Source organism: Manis pentadactyla, chromosome X, assembly GCF_030020395.1.
Source record: "Manis pentadactyla isolate mManPen7 chromosome X, mManPen7.hap1, whole genome shotgun sequence".
NCBI lineage: Eukaryota > Metazoa > Chordata > Mammalia > Pholidota > Manidae > Manis > Manis pentadactyla.
This window is the reverse complement of record NC_080038.1, coordinates 38,365,585-38,382,800: the sequence shown is the minus strand read 5'-3', so window position 1 is coordinate 38,382,800 and position 17,216 is coordinate 38,365,585. Positions and strand designations below refer to the sequence as shown.

Sequence of the window (17,216 nt, the reverse complement as noted above, 5' to 3'; positions counted from 1 at the left end):
AGGCTAATGGGGAGCCCCAGACCAAGACTGCCCAGCAGAGAAGTCCCCCAGTCAGTCAGAAGGGCCCAGCTCTGGTGCCCCACACCATGCTGGCATTGGGTAGGAACAGTCTGTGGAGGGGGGAGTGTGGCCTCAGCGGGAACACTGCAGCAATCCCGAAGATACAGCAGCTGGGGGCTGTCTGCTAACAGTGATCTTCCCTGTAAGGACTCTCTTGACAGTAGGCCTGGGCAACACCCTCCAGGCCTGCCACACCATCACTCCATTTGGGGTGCTTGGAATTCAGGTTATTGTACAACAGGAAACTGGTAGCTCTTCAAAAGCCCTGACTTCAGGTGAGAGCCTTATCAATAATAGGCCATTAGATTTCTGCAGACCGGCAGGCTTGGCTGGGAAACCTGACTCTACACTTAATAGCTGAGGGTCCTTAGCCATATATCTTCCCTAAGCTTCATTTCCCTCATCTTTAAAATGGAATAACAGGGCCTATTTCAGAGAGTGACTATGAAGATTAGATGCAGCAATGTGTGTGAAGTGCTTAGCCATCTGTGGTCTATAGCAAACTCAGTGTACAATTTACAATAGCTTTTGTAAGTTTTCAAACATAGGAGAGGCCCATACCTTAGTATAAAATACATATAGCACAAATACATACATTTAAGGTATAAAGGGCTTTTCTCCTTTCAGACAGATGAAAGCAGGGTGGGACATCTGGTATCAGCATCCCAAAGTGAAAGCTGTATTATTTTAAAACTACTCTTAACAAGGACATTTTAAGCAGAAAGAGATGAATGTACTCTTTAATATCAGCCTGAGGAGTCTTTTCAAAAGAGCAAATAGATCCTATTATGGAAATAGATGAAAGGACAGGCAAAAGAGGGAGGGAACTTGGGGCTGCAATGGGTGCTGACCCCCTGGTGGAAGAGAGGGAGCTTTATCTTACATCACCATCACTGTTTTTATTTTCATATCTCATCTGATCATTTTTTATCTCTAAGCTGTAATTATTTACAACCTTGTGCTTTATTGGGTTGAATAACCAGCATTCTTACAAACACCCAATTTCAGGATAGGAGACAGGAGCTGGGGGTCACCTGAGAGGGGATGGCAGGGGTCACAGTGCCTGTGAATCTGACACCCAGCGGTGCTCTGCTCAGTGCATATGGCCTGCTGGCAGACACTTCCAGGGGGCCCCCTCTAAAGATATGGAGTACCCGGTGGTCAGCTTACCCAATTTTGCATCCCCATGCTCTCCTTTAGGGTCTCCAAACATACTGGGCCAATGTCCAAGGGTCAAAGGGAGAAAGCTGAGGAGGAGCCGGGGTTGTTTCCTGATTCCTGTGGCCTGCTGTACCCTAAGCTCATTCTCTCAGATCTGATACTGTTCATTGTCCTAAAGCCTTAAGCAAAGAAATACAAATCTAGTCCTGTCTTCTCTGTGTTGGTCTCAGTGGAAAGACACACCCAGCTAACTTCAGGCTCACAGTGTGAAGTCTGCTAGCCACCAGGAAGATGGGGCTCCTGTGTCTCAGGCATGTTTAAGTATCTTTCCTTTCTTCTTTCTCTTCCAGTTTCCTAAGAGCAGCATCAAACTTGCCCTACAAAAGCTCAAAGAAGAACCCAAGTCCAGAGAGCTCAAGAAGCTGTTTGTAGCTGCTGACTGTAGGCACGCAAAGATGGTGGATTACAATACGTTCCGGTAAGCCATGTTCTACTAAGCAGCCGTCTGCTTTCCCCCCAAGATGTCCAAAGAGCAAAAAACAGTTTGTTTAGTGCTTCCTAATTAATTTGCTGAGTACTTTTTATTAGGAGTTAGCATTTCTTAACTTTTGTGGTGAACTTTTGCTCATCTTTAGTATACTTTATACATTTGCATATAAAAGGAGTTGATAGATAGATAGGCAAGAACAGAGAGACAAAAGCACAGAACTCATGCCATCACACTGCCCTGTGATTCGTGGTGTTGAAGGATCAGGGGACTGCCTGGAAGGGTGCATCTGAGTGAGAAAGGCCAAAAATAAGTATAGTTACAAGCATCCCTCTGAAATCTGGGGAACAAAGGGGGGTCATCTCCCCAGGAATGTGATCCAGTTGGAAAAGTTAGTGAAAACTTTACTGGTTATCAGAGAAAAGGTGGTATGTGGGCATCTGTGTGTATTTATGCTCACATACACCCGCACATTTTGAAAGACAGAAAAATATGGAAATTGAGGGATAAAATATATGACAGAAATTAGAAATAGTATAAAAACTCACGAACAATACAGATTTTCTCTAAAGTAAAGCTGAATGCTGGGACTGTCCAGTGGCTGACCTAGGCAAATTTCCAAACAGTGGAAACACAAGGAAATTCACATTCAGGGTCTAGTACAGTTGTGAGACTTCTTAGCCTGAAAACAAAGTGAATGGAGCATTCAGGAGAATGTAAATTAAATCATGCTTGGAGGACAGAGGGGACTTTTCCTTTAGACTGAGAATTCTTGCTCCTGAAAACAATAGTGGCTGAAAGTGGTATAGGAAAATCCTCTCGCTGCAGTCAAGATGTGGTCGGAGCAATGGGGAAGTGAGCCCAGGAGAGGGTGGTGTGGAGGTCTTTCTGACTTTGTATCTGAAGTCATCTTTTTGCATCAATACATGGTGACCAGAAGCCACCATTAGGTCCAGAGTGTCCTAAAAATCCATTTGTTGTTTTAACAAAGCTCTTTGGTGTCTCTTAAATATTCTTTTGAGAGAAGCACTCAGAGGACACTTTTTTTATTGTTCAGAATCCCCAACCTTCTGGGATCAGTAAGAATTTATAGTTCTTTGTTATTGTCCATAGTAATACACATGTTCATGGCCTTTTGGCAAATAAACAGAGACAGAGTGGAGAGCAAAATCAATGGCTCAGGCCCTGGACTAGTGGAAAGCAGTGGAAAAGAAAACACATTTCCATCAGCAATGAGGGAGTGGTTTCATTTTATTATTGTGTGCCCTTTTACAGAAGTATCCATTCTCCCAATACTCTAGCAAAGTCTACTGCAAACACTTTACTGAGTTTGTAGGGCTTTTTGGGAAGAGCTTGGGCCAGGCGCAAGATCCAAGGAGGAAAAGCTGCTCTTCACCTGGAATCCAGACCCTACCTGCGGTGGAATAAAGGACCCCACCGCATTGTGAGAGTAGAGGAGGGCCTCAAGTTGCTGCGTGCTCAGAAAGAACCGCTCCAGATTGTAGGCCCTCTCCTGGCCAGAAATTCCTTAAGGTGAAATTCAGTTCAGGCCATGCCTGGCTTGAAAAACCCTTCCATGACTGGCCATTATCCTTAAAATAAGATCCAGACATTCTCCTGCAGCCACAGGGCCCTGAGTGATGCGAGTCTGTATTTTTAGTGTCATCACTTCTTTTTCTCCAGCACTGTCCTGTAGCCATGCTGTCTGTCTCTCAGTTTCCCAAACACGTCAGGCTCTTTACCACCTACAAACATAAGCGCACATAGTTCCCTGTGCTTGGAATGCCCACACCACTGTCCTTCCCATGGCAAACTCTAGGACACCTCTTCCACGGTGCTGCCTCAGAGGGGCTTCCTTTCTGACTGTCCTACCTAAAGTAGATCGCTCACTGGTATTCTCAGCCCCTTGTTTCTATTTTGTCCAGCCCTTAGCACAACTTGCAGTTACTTTATTTAGATAACTGTATGTGGTGTGTGTGCCTGCTTATGTGACTTTTCCCGTGAGCTTCCCAAGGGGCAGGGACCTTGACAGTCCTGTTCACTGTCCTATCCCTGGCACCCAGCACTGGGCTCAGTACATACTTAGTTCCTAAGTGGAATAATGATGCTAGAATTCGTGGAGGTTCTCGTTTGGAGGTGATGGCATTCTCTTCAGATGAGAGTGGAGACCAGGAGTCTGGATATCCCAGTCCATGTGGCATGCCTGGTGTCAGGCACTGAGACTTCTATTCATGGCCCACCACTGTGGGTCCCTAGCTCATGGTCTTCAACCCTCTCTTTTGCTCCTCACACCCTTTCCTGAGCAAAGACCAAGGAACTGCTTAGCCAGTTTCTTTTACACCACACCCTAGTTTAATTGTCTACTTGGCACTTTCACTAGCTAATATTTTTCTCTCTTTTATTTATGCATGCATGTATGTGTGCATTTTCTGGCTCTTCTCACAAGAACGTATCCTCTCAGGGCAGGGACCTTCTTGTTTTTATTTTCTTGCCTTAGCCTTTTCACTTTTCACAGTGCCTGGCAGATAAGTAGGAGGTTAATACATATTTGTTGAGTGACTACATCTCACCCAGGCCTCACCATTTTAGTATCACCTGAGGGCTAATTTCTCCATACTAGTTTCTCAAGCTCAGACCTTTCTCCTGAACTACAGGTCTGGAAACATGAGTGCCTCTGGGACAGCTTCCCCTTGGATGTCCCTTAGGCATCCCAAAATAATTTTCCCTAAAATGACCTCACTTTCTTCTCCCATAAAGTTGTAGCTGGGGATTGTGTCTTAGTAAAGGCCACCATACTTGTCCGCAGGGCCTGGGCCGGGTCTGCCCGGTCTCTCTCCTCTCCTCTGTCTTGACATCTCCCACCCATCCCTTGAAATTGCACATCTTAAACTACCTCTCTTCATCCCCAGCTTCTCTGATGCAGCTCAGCTTTTCAACACTGTTTGCTTGGACTCTCTTGAGAGCTGCGTAACAGATTCCTTTTCTTACCTCTCATCCTCCTAAGTTTTGCCAGAGTGATCTTCCTAAAATCCAAGATGTCATTCCTCTGCTCTAATCCCTGCTTCAGATCTTCATGTGTCCAGGGCAGATCCCAGCCTTTCAGTGTTTCATGTGAGGTTTCTCATGGTCTGACCCTTGCCTACCCCTCTCCCTTTATTCTCATCCCACTGGAAGAACACTTTTATAGTTCTTCTAGTCACTTCTAGTCACTGTTTATCAAGTGCTTACTACGGACCAGACATCGTGTTAAGCACTTTTCATCTACTATCCACCGGTAGCCCCTGTTGACTTGTTTATTTCCCTGCTTCCATAATTGGCTCCTCTAAGTACAATAGATGTTTGTTGAATAACTCAATGAATGGCCCTATTTCTCAGAACATTCAGTCTAAAGTTTGCAGCAAACAAATAAATAATTGATGGCTGTGCACTGGGAAGGGCAGTCTGTTTCTGACTGTAGGGGAGGCAGGGAACACAAGGCCCAACCCTCATTAGCCAATTGACTTGGGCAACTCACTTCACCTACCTGTACCTCACTCCTTTGCCCATATAATGGTTGCTAAGTCTCCTTCCTACATTTTAAGAGTAAATTTATAAATAATGCTTGTAAAATGTTCCCTTTTCATTTGTGCTGAAATAGTAGAGTAGGCAGGCAGAGGCAAGATTGTGGCATAGGCCTCTGGGCTTCACCTCCATGGCTCTGACTCACCCCTGCTTCCGTACCTGGCACTCTCAGTGTGTACCTGCGGACTCAGAGCCCAGCCCTGCTGCTCTGGGCAGTGGTCCAAGTCCCAGGCATTTCCCTTCTTCTCAGAGATCTGCACTCTTCTGAGGGAAACCTTGAGGGTGGGTGCCAGAACAGCTCTGCAGAAGGCACCTCGGTTCATAATGGATGAGTGGCTTAATGCCTGGGCCTTTTTGAGATACTTGCTTCAAAACTGACCTAAAGGAAAATAGGGACTGGTGGAAATGGGAGGCAGTTTGGGGAGGAAATGTTTCTCTTCTGCCTTGTGGGGGTCACTAGCTTGGCCTCTAGGCCAGACTTACACCTCTAGGATGCCTTTCTCATGGTCTTTCAGGTTGGCCCATGAGAGCTACTGGCGGTTATCCAAGGGAGTAAAGAGAGCCCCTTCCGGAACCTCGGATCTCTGATGGGCTGGGCAGGGCTAGTGTTCCGCACAGTTGGGAACATGCGCAGGGTGAGCTACTCCATGTGGGCCCTGCAATCTGAACCACAGGCAGCAGCGGCGGCAGTGAGGGCCCCATGCCCGGGAAACCATGGTCAGTTCTTCCCTCTAGCCACCTTGCTCAGCCTAAGCTGCCTCTCGGAGGTGACACCCACCCTGGGCAGTGTTCTCTGTGTGTTTGCCTCTTCTCCCCACCTAGGCAGAGCTCTCCAAGGACATGGTCCATGTCTGGTTCACCCTGTGTCTTTCCCAGATACCTCCCGTCCCCAGTGTCTCAGGTCTCAATGAGCAGAATGAATGATTATACAGCTTTTCTTCAGACCCCCATCATCAGTTGCAAAGTCAGGAGATTCCTTGTGAACATCCACATAATAGATTCCTTCTAAGATTTAGAGCCTCGAGAACATCTTCTCTCTTGTAAAAATAAAATTTCTTCCTGAAAGAGTCCCAATCTGGGACTTGCAGTCCTGAATCCAAATCTCCAACCTGCCATTTGTCAGCTTGGTGGCCTTGAGTAAGCTGCTGAGCAATGTTTTCCTCTATAAAACCAAGTAATACCTGCTACATGGAGCTGTTGTGATGAATAAATCTGATAATGTATGTAAACTTCTTATTGTAGCACACAGCAGTGCATAGCAGACACTAGAAAGTGAAAACCCTTTATCCCAAGAGTTGCAGCTTGTGTCACTGAAAAGAGTAGTAGAAATCTATTTCCTGTTTTTGATATTTCAATAAGTTACATATTTACCCATGATGAGGTCATGGAAAACACTCTAATAAATGAGGTTGGCAGAAACTCTTAAAAAATTTGGAAGGTAGAAAATAAACATCATCATTGGTGGACCAAGGTTGGGAAACATTAATATAATCCATCCCATTACTGTCCTTTACTTCAAGGAATAAGATTATAAATCTAGCGCTTAGAACATTATAATGATCCCATCCTGATTTATCTCAGACAGTTATCTCTCCTTTTACATGGCTTTGCTCTGTCTTTATTTGAACAACTCTGTGTGCCTTGTTCTTGGTGTTTTTATTGTAAGTCTCATGTCTTTTAAGAAAACCACTAGTTTGAATCTATATGAACAAAAGCAAAAATAGATTCCAGAAGTACTCAAACATCTACTCTCATCATGAACCAAATAGACACTTTCACAGTGTTCACAGCATATCTTTGAGATGGGGGCCTCAGCATACATTTTTGGAAACAGCATTTTGAACCTTCCTAAAAGCATTAAATATAAATAATGTGATGCCATAGAAAAAAATGCTGGCCTGGGAATCAAAACGACCAAGATCTTTGATTTGATTCTGTCACTGCCTGATGGTGTTGTTTGTATTGGTAAAGGCTTAGTTTTAAAAAACAGAATCCTCTCTGGCTTGTTTAAGCAGAAAAGGAATTTATTAAAAGGATCCTGCATGGTTCACAGTATCTTTTGAAGGGCTGGAGAAACAAGCTTGAGGCTAAATTCTAGGAACAGTGCCCAGAACTGGGCTGTAGAACTTGTCTGATGAGAAAATGGCTTCTGTTATGAGTGCACCGCCCACAACTCGTTGCTCCATTTGCACTGCTGTCAAGAACTCAGTTTTGCTGCAGCCGTCGCTACCACCCCTTTTGGCAACCTTGTGTGCCCTTTGCCATCCTGGAAAGCTGGACCCCACTGACACCAGACGGGCTTCACACCTAGCTGGTTTTCTCCTATTAATCTCTTCAAAGTCAAACTCTTGTGTAAGCTTTCCTGATGGGTAGAGTCTGAATCATCTGCGTGTTTCTAAGGAAATGTGGGAAACTGAGCTCCGACTTCAGTGTTGGAATGATGGGGACTATAAAGTGGGAATTTCCCTAAGTGATTGTATTATTGTCCATTTTTGCCAAGAGTCTCTGGGCGTTCCAGTTCCTCCACACTTGGTATGGTGAGTCTGTTTAATTTTAGCCATTCTAATAGAATCTTATTATGGTTTTGATTTGAATTTTCCTAACAATTAATGATGCTTTAACATCTTTTCATGAGCTTGCCATTCATAATCTTTGATGAGCTGTCTATTCAAGTCTTTTCCCCATTTTCTTGAGTTGTTGCTTTTCTGGTTCCTAACTTTTGAGAGTTCTTTATATATTCTGAATGTGAGTCCTTTATCAGATATATGATTGACAAAAATTTTCTGTTTGTGGCTTGTGATTTTATTCCTTTTAAAGTGTCTTTTGAAGAGGAAAAGTTTTAAATTCTGATGAAGTCAAATTTATCAGTTTTTGCTTTTATGGATCATGCTTTTGGTATTGTAGCTACAAAATCGTTACCTAATGCAAGGTTGCAGCGGTTTTCTGTTTTCTTCTGGAAGCATTATAGTTTTAGGTTTTACATTCAGGTCTGTGAGCCACTTTGAGTTAATTTTTTGTTTGTGGTGTGTGGTATAAGTTGAAGTTCTGTTTGTTTGCATATAGTTAAGCAATTGTTTTCAGCATCATTTGTTGAAAAAACTATCCTTTTGCCACTGAATTATCTTTGAACTGTTTTTGAAAATCAGTTGTCCCTCTGAGAATGGGCCTATTTCAGGATTCGATTCTGAGCCATTAGTCTGTTTGTCTTATCTTGTTACTAATACCACACTTTCTTGATTACTATATCTTTTTAAGTTTCAAGTTAGTCCTCCAACTTTGTTCTTTTTCAAAGTTATTTTGTCTATATGTGGTCTTTGTATTTCCTTTGAAACTTTGGAATCAGCCTGTCAAATTTCTATAAAAGTCCTCTTGGGATTTTGATTCTGATTGCCTTGAATCTGTTGATAAATGTGTGGACAGTATTGACTCTTCTGACTCAAATATGGTATATGTCTCCATTTACTTGGGATTTATCTCAGAAATGCTTTATAGTTTTCAAGGCACAAGTCTTGCATATCTAATAGCAGATTTATCCCTGAACACTTTATATTTTTGATGTTTTTGTAAATTGTACTGTTTTTAATTTCAGTTTCCAATTATATACTGCTAAGACATAGAAATAGGATTGTTATTTGTGTATTGATCTTATATCCTGTCAATTGTTAAATTTACCTATTAATCCTAGTAGCTTTCTTTTTTATTCCATCAAGTTTTTTACATTGACAGTCATGCCATCTGTCAATAAAGGCAGTTTTACTTCTTTATTCCTAAACTGGAGTCCTTTAATTTCTTTTTCCTTTTTTACTGCACTGGCTAGAAGTGCCAATACAAGGTTGAGTACAGGAGATAGAGAGAATGTTGCTCTCTTGTTCCTGAAATTAAAGGGAAGGCATTTGATCTTTCAACATTAAATGTAATGTTCATTAGATGTAGATGTCTTTTATCAGGTTGAGGAAGTTCCTTTCTGTTCCTACTCTGTTCCTACTCCGTTGAGAATTAGATCTGGTCAGATCTGTTTTCTGCATCTATTGAGATGGTTGTGTTGGTTTTCTATTTTAGTTTGCTACTATAGTGACTTGAATTGGTTTTCTAATGTTAAGCCTTACATTTCTGGGGTAAATCCCATTTGTCATTATGTTATTTTCACTTTTATATATTGTTGTATTTGATCTGCTAAAATTTTGTTCAGAATTTTTGCATCTCTTTTCATGAAGCCTCCTAGAATAACTTGCCTGCCTCTAATGGTGGCCAGATCACTTTACCTGTTGGGATTTCACTGCCTTCTTTGTAAAAGGAAGAGGTTGGGTAAATGATCTATCCATTATTTTCCATTATAATGGAAAATGCTTTTTTCCATTATTCATTTTTATTTTTCCATGATTTATATTTATCTTTGTTTAATCCTTCACAATTATTCTGCATATATTTTATTATATATAAAAGTAAAATAGCATAACTATATTATTATTAAGTGATAAATATGTGTATATTGAGGGTGACTGCTCAAAAGATTTTTATTAAGGGGTGTTTAATCAAAAACTTTTGGAAAACACAGCTGTATATAATTCTCCTGGCCAGCAGGGCTAGGCTTTCTCATAGGCCTCCATCTTTCCTACCTGGGATACTTTGCTATTAGTGTTTGAGGTTATGTTGAACACAACATAAACCTCATTTCATCCTCAGGATAACCCTAAGAGCAGACTCATTAGTTAGCCCAAGGTCACAGAGGTAATTAAAGGCAGAACTGGAATTCAGACCTAAGCCTGTGTGACTCCAAATCTGATATATTCTCTCTTTTAAAACTTAAATGAAATTGTAATTATGGAATTTTTAAATACACCAAAATCTACAGAAACTGAAACATACTATATCCCAACTACCCTGAATTAACAAATGTCAAACATTTTTCTACATTTTTAACCTTGATTTTTAAGAAGTAAATAAGAAGTGGATATACTGCTAAAGCCCCCTCCTTCAACATCTCTTTCCATTACCAGGATCAAGATGTTTATATAATCCCCATGCTTAATTTTTTCCACATATATATGTATCATTAACAATTTATGGTATTGTTTTGTGCACTTAAAAATGTACATAGTGGCCAGGTGGAGAAAGACAAGTACCAAATGATTTCCCTCATTTGTGGAGTATAACTACAAATCAAAACTGAAGAAACAGAAGAGCCAGCAGACTCACAGACTCCAAGAAGGGACTAAAGGTTACCAAAGGGAAGGGCTGGGGGAGGGCTGGTGGGGAGGGAGGGAGAAGGGGACTCAGGGGCATTATGACTGGCACACATGGTGTAGTGGGGATCATGGGGAAGACAGTATAGCACAGAGAAGACAAGTAGTGACTCTGGCATCTTAGTACGCTGATGGACAGTGACTGGTGGGGTGTCGGGGGACTCGATAATATGGGTGAATGTAGTGACCACAGTGTTGCTCATGTGAAACCTTCATAAGATTGTATATCAATGATACCTTAATTTAAAAAATGTACACAGCGGTACAACTCTGTATATATCTTTTTGTGGCTTGCTGTTCTCAGTCAACATACGATTTTGAGATACTACCATGTCAATACATTAGATTAAGTTTTATTCTCATTGTTTTTTAGTATTCCATTTTATGAATAAACTAGTTTATCCATTTCTTACTTACTATAATAGTTGCCTATGATCATCACTGTAACAAATTACCATAAACTAGGTGGCTTAAAACAATAGAAATTTATTCTTTCATAGTTTTGGAGGCCAGAATTCCCAAATCACTATCACTGGGCTGAAAGCAGGATATCAGCAGGGTCATGCTACCCCTGGAGTTTCTATGGCAGAATCTGATCCTTGCTTCCTCCAGTTTCTGGTGGCTGCTGGCATTTCTTTGTTTCTGGCCACATTATTCCAATCTCTGCCTCTGCCTTCACATCATCCCCTCCTACTTTGTGTGTGCATGTATGTGTGTGTGTGTAAGAAAAAGGAGAAATATCTCTCTTGCTTTTGTGTAAGGATACATGTAATGGCAATTAGGGCCCACCTAGATAATCCAGGATAATCTAGTTATAACAGATCTAGTTAAAGATCCATAAATTAATCATAACTGCAAAGGCTCTTTTTCCCAATAAAGGAACATTTGCAAGCTCCACAGATTAACAGTTGATGTCCGTGGGGCTCATTCTTCAGTCTCCTACTCTTACGAACAGTTATTTTGCTGTTGCAGAAGGCTGCCAGGGAACATCCTCGTACATGTCTCTTTGTGAATATGTGCTAGTTTCTCTAGAATAAGAGCCTAGAAGTAGAATCGTTAGTCTATAAGCTGCGAGTATCTTTGATTTTGCTAAATACTGTTAAATTATTCTTCAAAGGGAAACACCAATTTGTATTTTCATACTTTACATATCACTCATTTTTCTCTTGGGATTTAAGTCTTACTGCTTTGTTCTTGATACATTTTGGATGTGAGTCCTCTGTTGATTATGTGCATTGCTGATACATTCTTTGAGCTTGGCTTCTCTTTGCACTTGTTGTATAGTGTCTTCTGCCATATGGAAATTTAAAATTTTAATTGGTAAGTGAATGCATCTACTTTTTTCCCTTATGGTTTATGAATTTTGCATCCTCTTCAAGAAATTATGAATACCATATGAATTGCCAATTGTTCCAGCAACAAGCATTGGGTAAGTCTGTACTTTTCCCAACGTTTTGTGTTGATACATCTGACGTAGTTCGTGGTCCCATACCCAGATGAATTGGTTTCTATGCTCTCTCTTTTGCTAAATTTGTCTACTTGTCTATCCCTAGACCAGTACCACCTGTTTTAATTTGTTGCTCTAGCATCATGATAAGTCGTGATATGTAGCAGGATTCTAATTTTCCTTCTGACTTTGCCTGGGACTTTAATTTTCCTTATCAATTTTATGACCACATTTTCTAGTTCTTTAAAAAGCCAGTTTGTATGTATCTGGAATTGTGTTGAATTTATAGATTAATTGGGGGGTCTAATTGCTGTCACTATTGAAGAAGAGATTTCCCATCTGTGTATATAGTATATCTTGTTTTATAATACTGTATAGTTCTGTTGCTGTTGCAAATACTTTTTAAAGTTCCATTGTCTAATTGGTTATTACTGGTGTATATGAATGCTATCGATTTTTGTAAATGATTTTTTTGTGTTTGATATCATTTTCTCTTTGTGTTCTCAGGGTCTGTAGATCCTCTTGGATTTTATTTATCTAAGCTGAAATAATGGCAACTTGCCTCTTCCCTTTTAATCCTTATGATTTTTTTTCATTTTTTCTTATTATATTGGCTAGGAGCTTCATGCACTATGTAAGATAAGTAGTAATAGCAGATATCCTTATGTTTTCCCTGACTTAAAAAGAAATGTATTTCTAATATTTCACCATTAAGTATGTTGCTTTTCATAGGTTTTTGGTGGATGCAGATATTTTATTAAGGATTTTCACATCTTCATTCATATAGGAAATAGGCCTGTACTTTTACTTTCTCATACTGTTTTTGCCCATCTTAAATATCAATGTTTTATAATGGTCTCATAAAACAAGTTTCAGAACATTCACTCTCTATTTCTTAGACCATTTGTAAAAGGTAGGTATTATTGGTTCTCTGAAGGTTTTATAGAAGTTGCCTGCAAAACCATATAGCCCTGTCTTTTTCTGTGGGTAGATTTTTAACTAACGATTCAATCTCTTAGAGCACAATACATCTCATTCCAGATTTCTACTTCTCCTTGATTTGGTTTTGAAAATTACATATTTTATAGAAACTTTCCATTTCATCTAATTTGAAAAATATATCACCTTTTGAGCCCTATTATTGATTGTGCCTTTTCTCTATTTGAAAAATGGATTTTACTGGAGTCATTTGATTAGTTTTAAAAGTACCAAATTTCAATTTAACCCTCTATTTTTACTTCATTTTATATTTCATTAATTCCTATCTTGTTTTTGTAATGTCATTCTTTCTATTTTCTCTCTGTTTACTTTCTAACTTCCTGAGTTGGACATTTTGTTTCATTGATTATCATTCTTTATTTTCTAAGAAATGTATTTAAGGCTTCAATTTGCCTTCTAAGTACTACTTGGAAGCCAAAGCTTTAATGTGTTTAATGTTTATTGTCTTTCATATGTAAAGATTTAATATTAGCCAATTAATTGTTTTTAAATTTCCAACTGTGTATGAGATTAGCATTTAGGTTTTGATTTTTCTTACTACCTTTAGTTAGAGAATATGGTTTGCGTATACTGATTCTTTGATATTTATTGAGACTTGCTTTGTAACTCTGGGAATTAACTCTTACTTTTCTGATATGTGTGTATTTTTCTCTTACTTTTGAAGTTTAACTGGGTCAGTATTTCTAGATTTATAGTAATTTTCCCTTGACCTTTTGAAGATATTATTCTATTGTCTTCTGCCCTCTGTTGCGGTTGTTGGTGTCTCTTGTTAATATAATTGTTCCTCTGTAGTTGTAAGCCTTTTTCCCCTGTTGTTGCCTTTCTCTTTGTTTTTGGTGTTCTGTAGTTTCATTATAATGTATCTTGGGACTATTTGTAATTCTTCAATTTGAGTATTATTCTGAATTACCTCTTCAAATATCTTCTTCTGCCCATGCTCTCTGCTTTCCCTCTCAAGCTCTCAATGTCTCTTAACTTCTTGTCAGACTTCTCTCTTTTCTCCATGTCTTCTAACCTGTCATTCATTCTTTTCATTTATTTTTCATTCTGTGGTGCATTCTTGGAATTTTCCTTAAGTCTGTCATACAGTTAATTAATCTAGTGATTGTACCTTGCAATTCCTTAAGAGCTATTTAGTTGTGTGTGTCTTAAATATTTGTTCTTTTCCATGTCATCTTGTTCTTATGTTTTCTTTATGTTTTCTTATCTCTTTAATAATTTTAAAGATAATTTTGTGGTTTATTACTGATTTTTGTTTTGTTGTTGCAGATTCATATGGTACTAATCCTTCTGTTATATCTGCTGATTCTCACTCATGGTGGATTATTTTCTTTTATGTTTTCTAAGCTCCTCTTAAATTGGACTTGTCTTCCCCATTGTAGCACTCCTTTATTGCTTGGATTGGCCTTTCAGAGTAGTTTTATGTTTTTGTTTGTTTGTTTTTGTTTTTTATTAAAGTATCATTATGGTTACTAGACAGCCCCCATCATCAAGTCCCCACCACATACCCCTTTATAGTCACTGTCCATCAGCATAGTAAGATGCTATAGAATCACTACTTGTCTTCTCTGTGTTGTACATCCCTCCCCTGCCCCTACACCACATTATGTCTGCTAATCATAATGCCCCTTTTTCCCCCTTGTCCCTCCCTTCCCACCCATCCTTCCCAGTCCCTTTCCCTTTGGTAACTGTTAGTCCATTCTTGGGTTCTGTGAGTCTGCTGCTGTTTTGTTCCTTCAGTTTTTTTCTTTGTTCTTACACTCCACATATGAGTGAAATCATTCGATACTTGTCTTTTTCCGCCTGGCTTATTTCACTGAGCATAATACCCTCTAGCTCCATCCATGTTTTTGCAAATGGTAGGATTTGTTTTCTTCTTATGGCTGAATAATATTCCACTGTGTAGATGTACCACCTCTTCTTTATCTATTCATCTACTGATGAATGTTTTGTTTTAAACCCTTTTATTTTGAACTAATTGTAGATTTACAGAAAAGTTTCCAAAATAGTACAGAGAGTTACCATATGCCCATCACCTAGCTTTTCCTAATGTTCACATCTTATCATAGTGTAATTATCAAAACTAAGAAATCAGGAAATTGACATTGGACAATACTATGAACTAAACATCCTATTTGAATTACACCAAGTTTTTCACTAATGTCCTTTTTCTCTTCCAGGATCCTGTCTAGAATCCCACATTGCATTCATTGTTGTTTCTTCTTAGTTTGCTACAATCTGTAGCAATTCCTCAGTCTTTCCTTGTTTTTCGTGACCTTGATATTTTTGAAGAGTATTGATCAGTTATTTTGTACAATGTCCCTCAGCTTGGGTGTGTCTGATATTTTCACCAGGTTGGACTAAGATTATGCATTTTGGAGAAGAATACTACAGAAATGATGTGTCCTAAGTGTACCATATCAAAGGGCTTATGATATCAATAGGTCTTACTACTAGTGTTACTGACCTTGATCACTTAATTAAGGTGGTGTTTGCCAGATCTCTCCATTGTAAAGTTACTGTTTTTCTTTTTGTAATGAATAAATAAATACCTTAAGAGAGATTCTTTGAGACTATGCAAATTCTGTATTTCCTCAAACTTTTATCCACTAAATTTAGCATCCAGCAGTAGAACTTTCAGAGTAGTCTTGATTTTGCCTCTCCAGGCTGGCTTGTAAATTGGACTTAATTTCACCTTAAGGTTGATGTTAATTTATTGCCTTGGAGCTTTCCAGGTAAGTGGGTAAAAGAAATTTGTACTACAAATTCTTAGTAGGCAAAATATTGACTTTGTGTTCTATCAGATAACTTCTTTTTTTTTTTTTTGTACTCTGACACTCAACCTAGAAAAGGTCTCTGTTGTCGTGTCTCTTGGCCATCAGGTACAGTTTATGAATCCTTTTGCTTCAAGTGCAACCCTTACACTTCTAGCTTTGTGTACAGGTTTCATGTGTAGGGATTCCAAATTGCTACCCTTCTTGGACAGAGGCCTTGTCTGTACCTGAGTGAGCATTAAGATACATGCTCTTACATCTTAGTAATGTTTGATTCCCACCTTTCCCACGTGCCACCCTATTAGCTTGTACACTTCCTCTCTGGCTGTCAGCTATGTCTTTGCCTTTGTACTTAGGAACTTTCCTTCCTTTTTTCACAAGCTCAGCCAGTAGTTGGAGTTTTAATTGCTGCTTTGTCTACCATTTTGCCACACACAACCTCTCCACCATGCCATATGGACTCCCTGAAATTACACTGGAGAAAATGCTGACTAGACACGTTATTATTAGGGAATGTCATGTTATTAATACCTATGCTAAAGTGGACTTGGCTTTGCTTGGATAGGCTTAGTTAAAATCAGCTCCACTATTTAAAAATCTTAATAACTCTCAGGCTTTTCTCTTTCTATTTTTGAAGCATATCCATTCTTATGGCCTTGAGGTTTATGGGATGCTAGAAAAAATTCCTGGCATTTTAGAATAAATAAACCGTATAATTTTCTAACAAAATAGATAGACTATTTCTTATGTTTCTAAAGAGTGGAAAAAGGACCAACTCTTTTTCTGAGGTTTTATATATACATATGTATTTATACTGTTTCTTTTATTTCTTTTTCCATGATTATGGTCTTGTGGGAGTGGGCAAATCATTAACAGTGAAACTACTGTTTCATCTAAACTGTAATGTTCTAATGGTCTCTTTTCTAAATGAAATTTCAGTGATTAAAAGCAAGCAGTTATGCAGCCATCTAGTTGGTACAAAATGACCAGGTTAGTGTCATCCATGCTTTCTTCTTTTTAAACAAAATTAGAGTCCAAATTTTGTTTAAAAAAATGAGAACATTACTCAGTACTAATTTTCAGTTCCTCAGAGAGGGAGAATTATGATGTAAACATTTTGAGGTAAAATGAGAGAATACTACAGAGCAGGAGAGGAGTGACACTTGGGCCACCATAGGGCAGGCCCTACCTGACTGTTCTTCATTCAAGTAAATTTTGCAACCCAAAGTACTGGGTGTGTAGATATGCCTCATAATGTAGCATTTAACCATGTACTTTTATTGCTCATTCATTCATTCATTCATTCATTCATTCATTCATCTATCTATCCATCCGTCCACCCAATGAATGTGTTTTACTCTGTGCCCACAGTGGGTGATGGAGATTCAGAGGTGAGTGAGCTGCCCTTGGAGAACATCAGCCTCATGTCTGAACTTCTGTCACCCACTGTGGGACCTGGTCTTGCTGTTACTGCCCAGTTTAGG

At 39.3% G+C, this 17,216-nt stretch overlaps 1 protein-coding gene across 1 annotated transcript in view; it reads left to right on the top strand.

Annotated features, from left to right (window-relative positions):
* Positions 1-17,216, top strand: part of EFHC2 (EF-hand domain containing 2) — a 121,941-nt gene that overhangs the window by 44,803 nt on the left and 59,922 nt on the right. Inside the window, exon 10 of the mRNA XM_057495350.1 lies at positions 1,572-1,699. Within this exon, the coding sequence (XP_057351333.1) occupies positions 1,572-1,699 (128 nt within the window). The remainder of the gene's footprint in view (positions 1-1,571; positions 1,700-17,216) is intronic.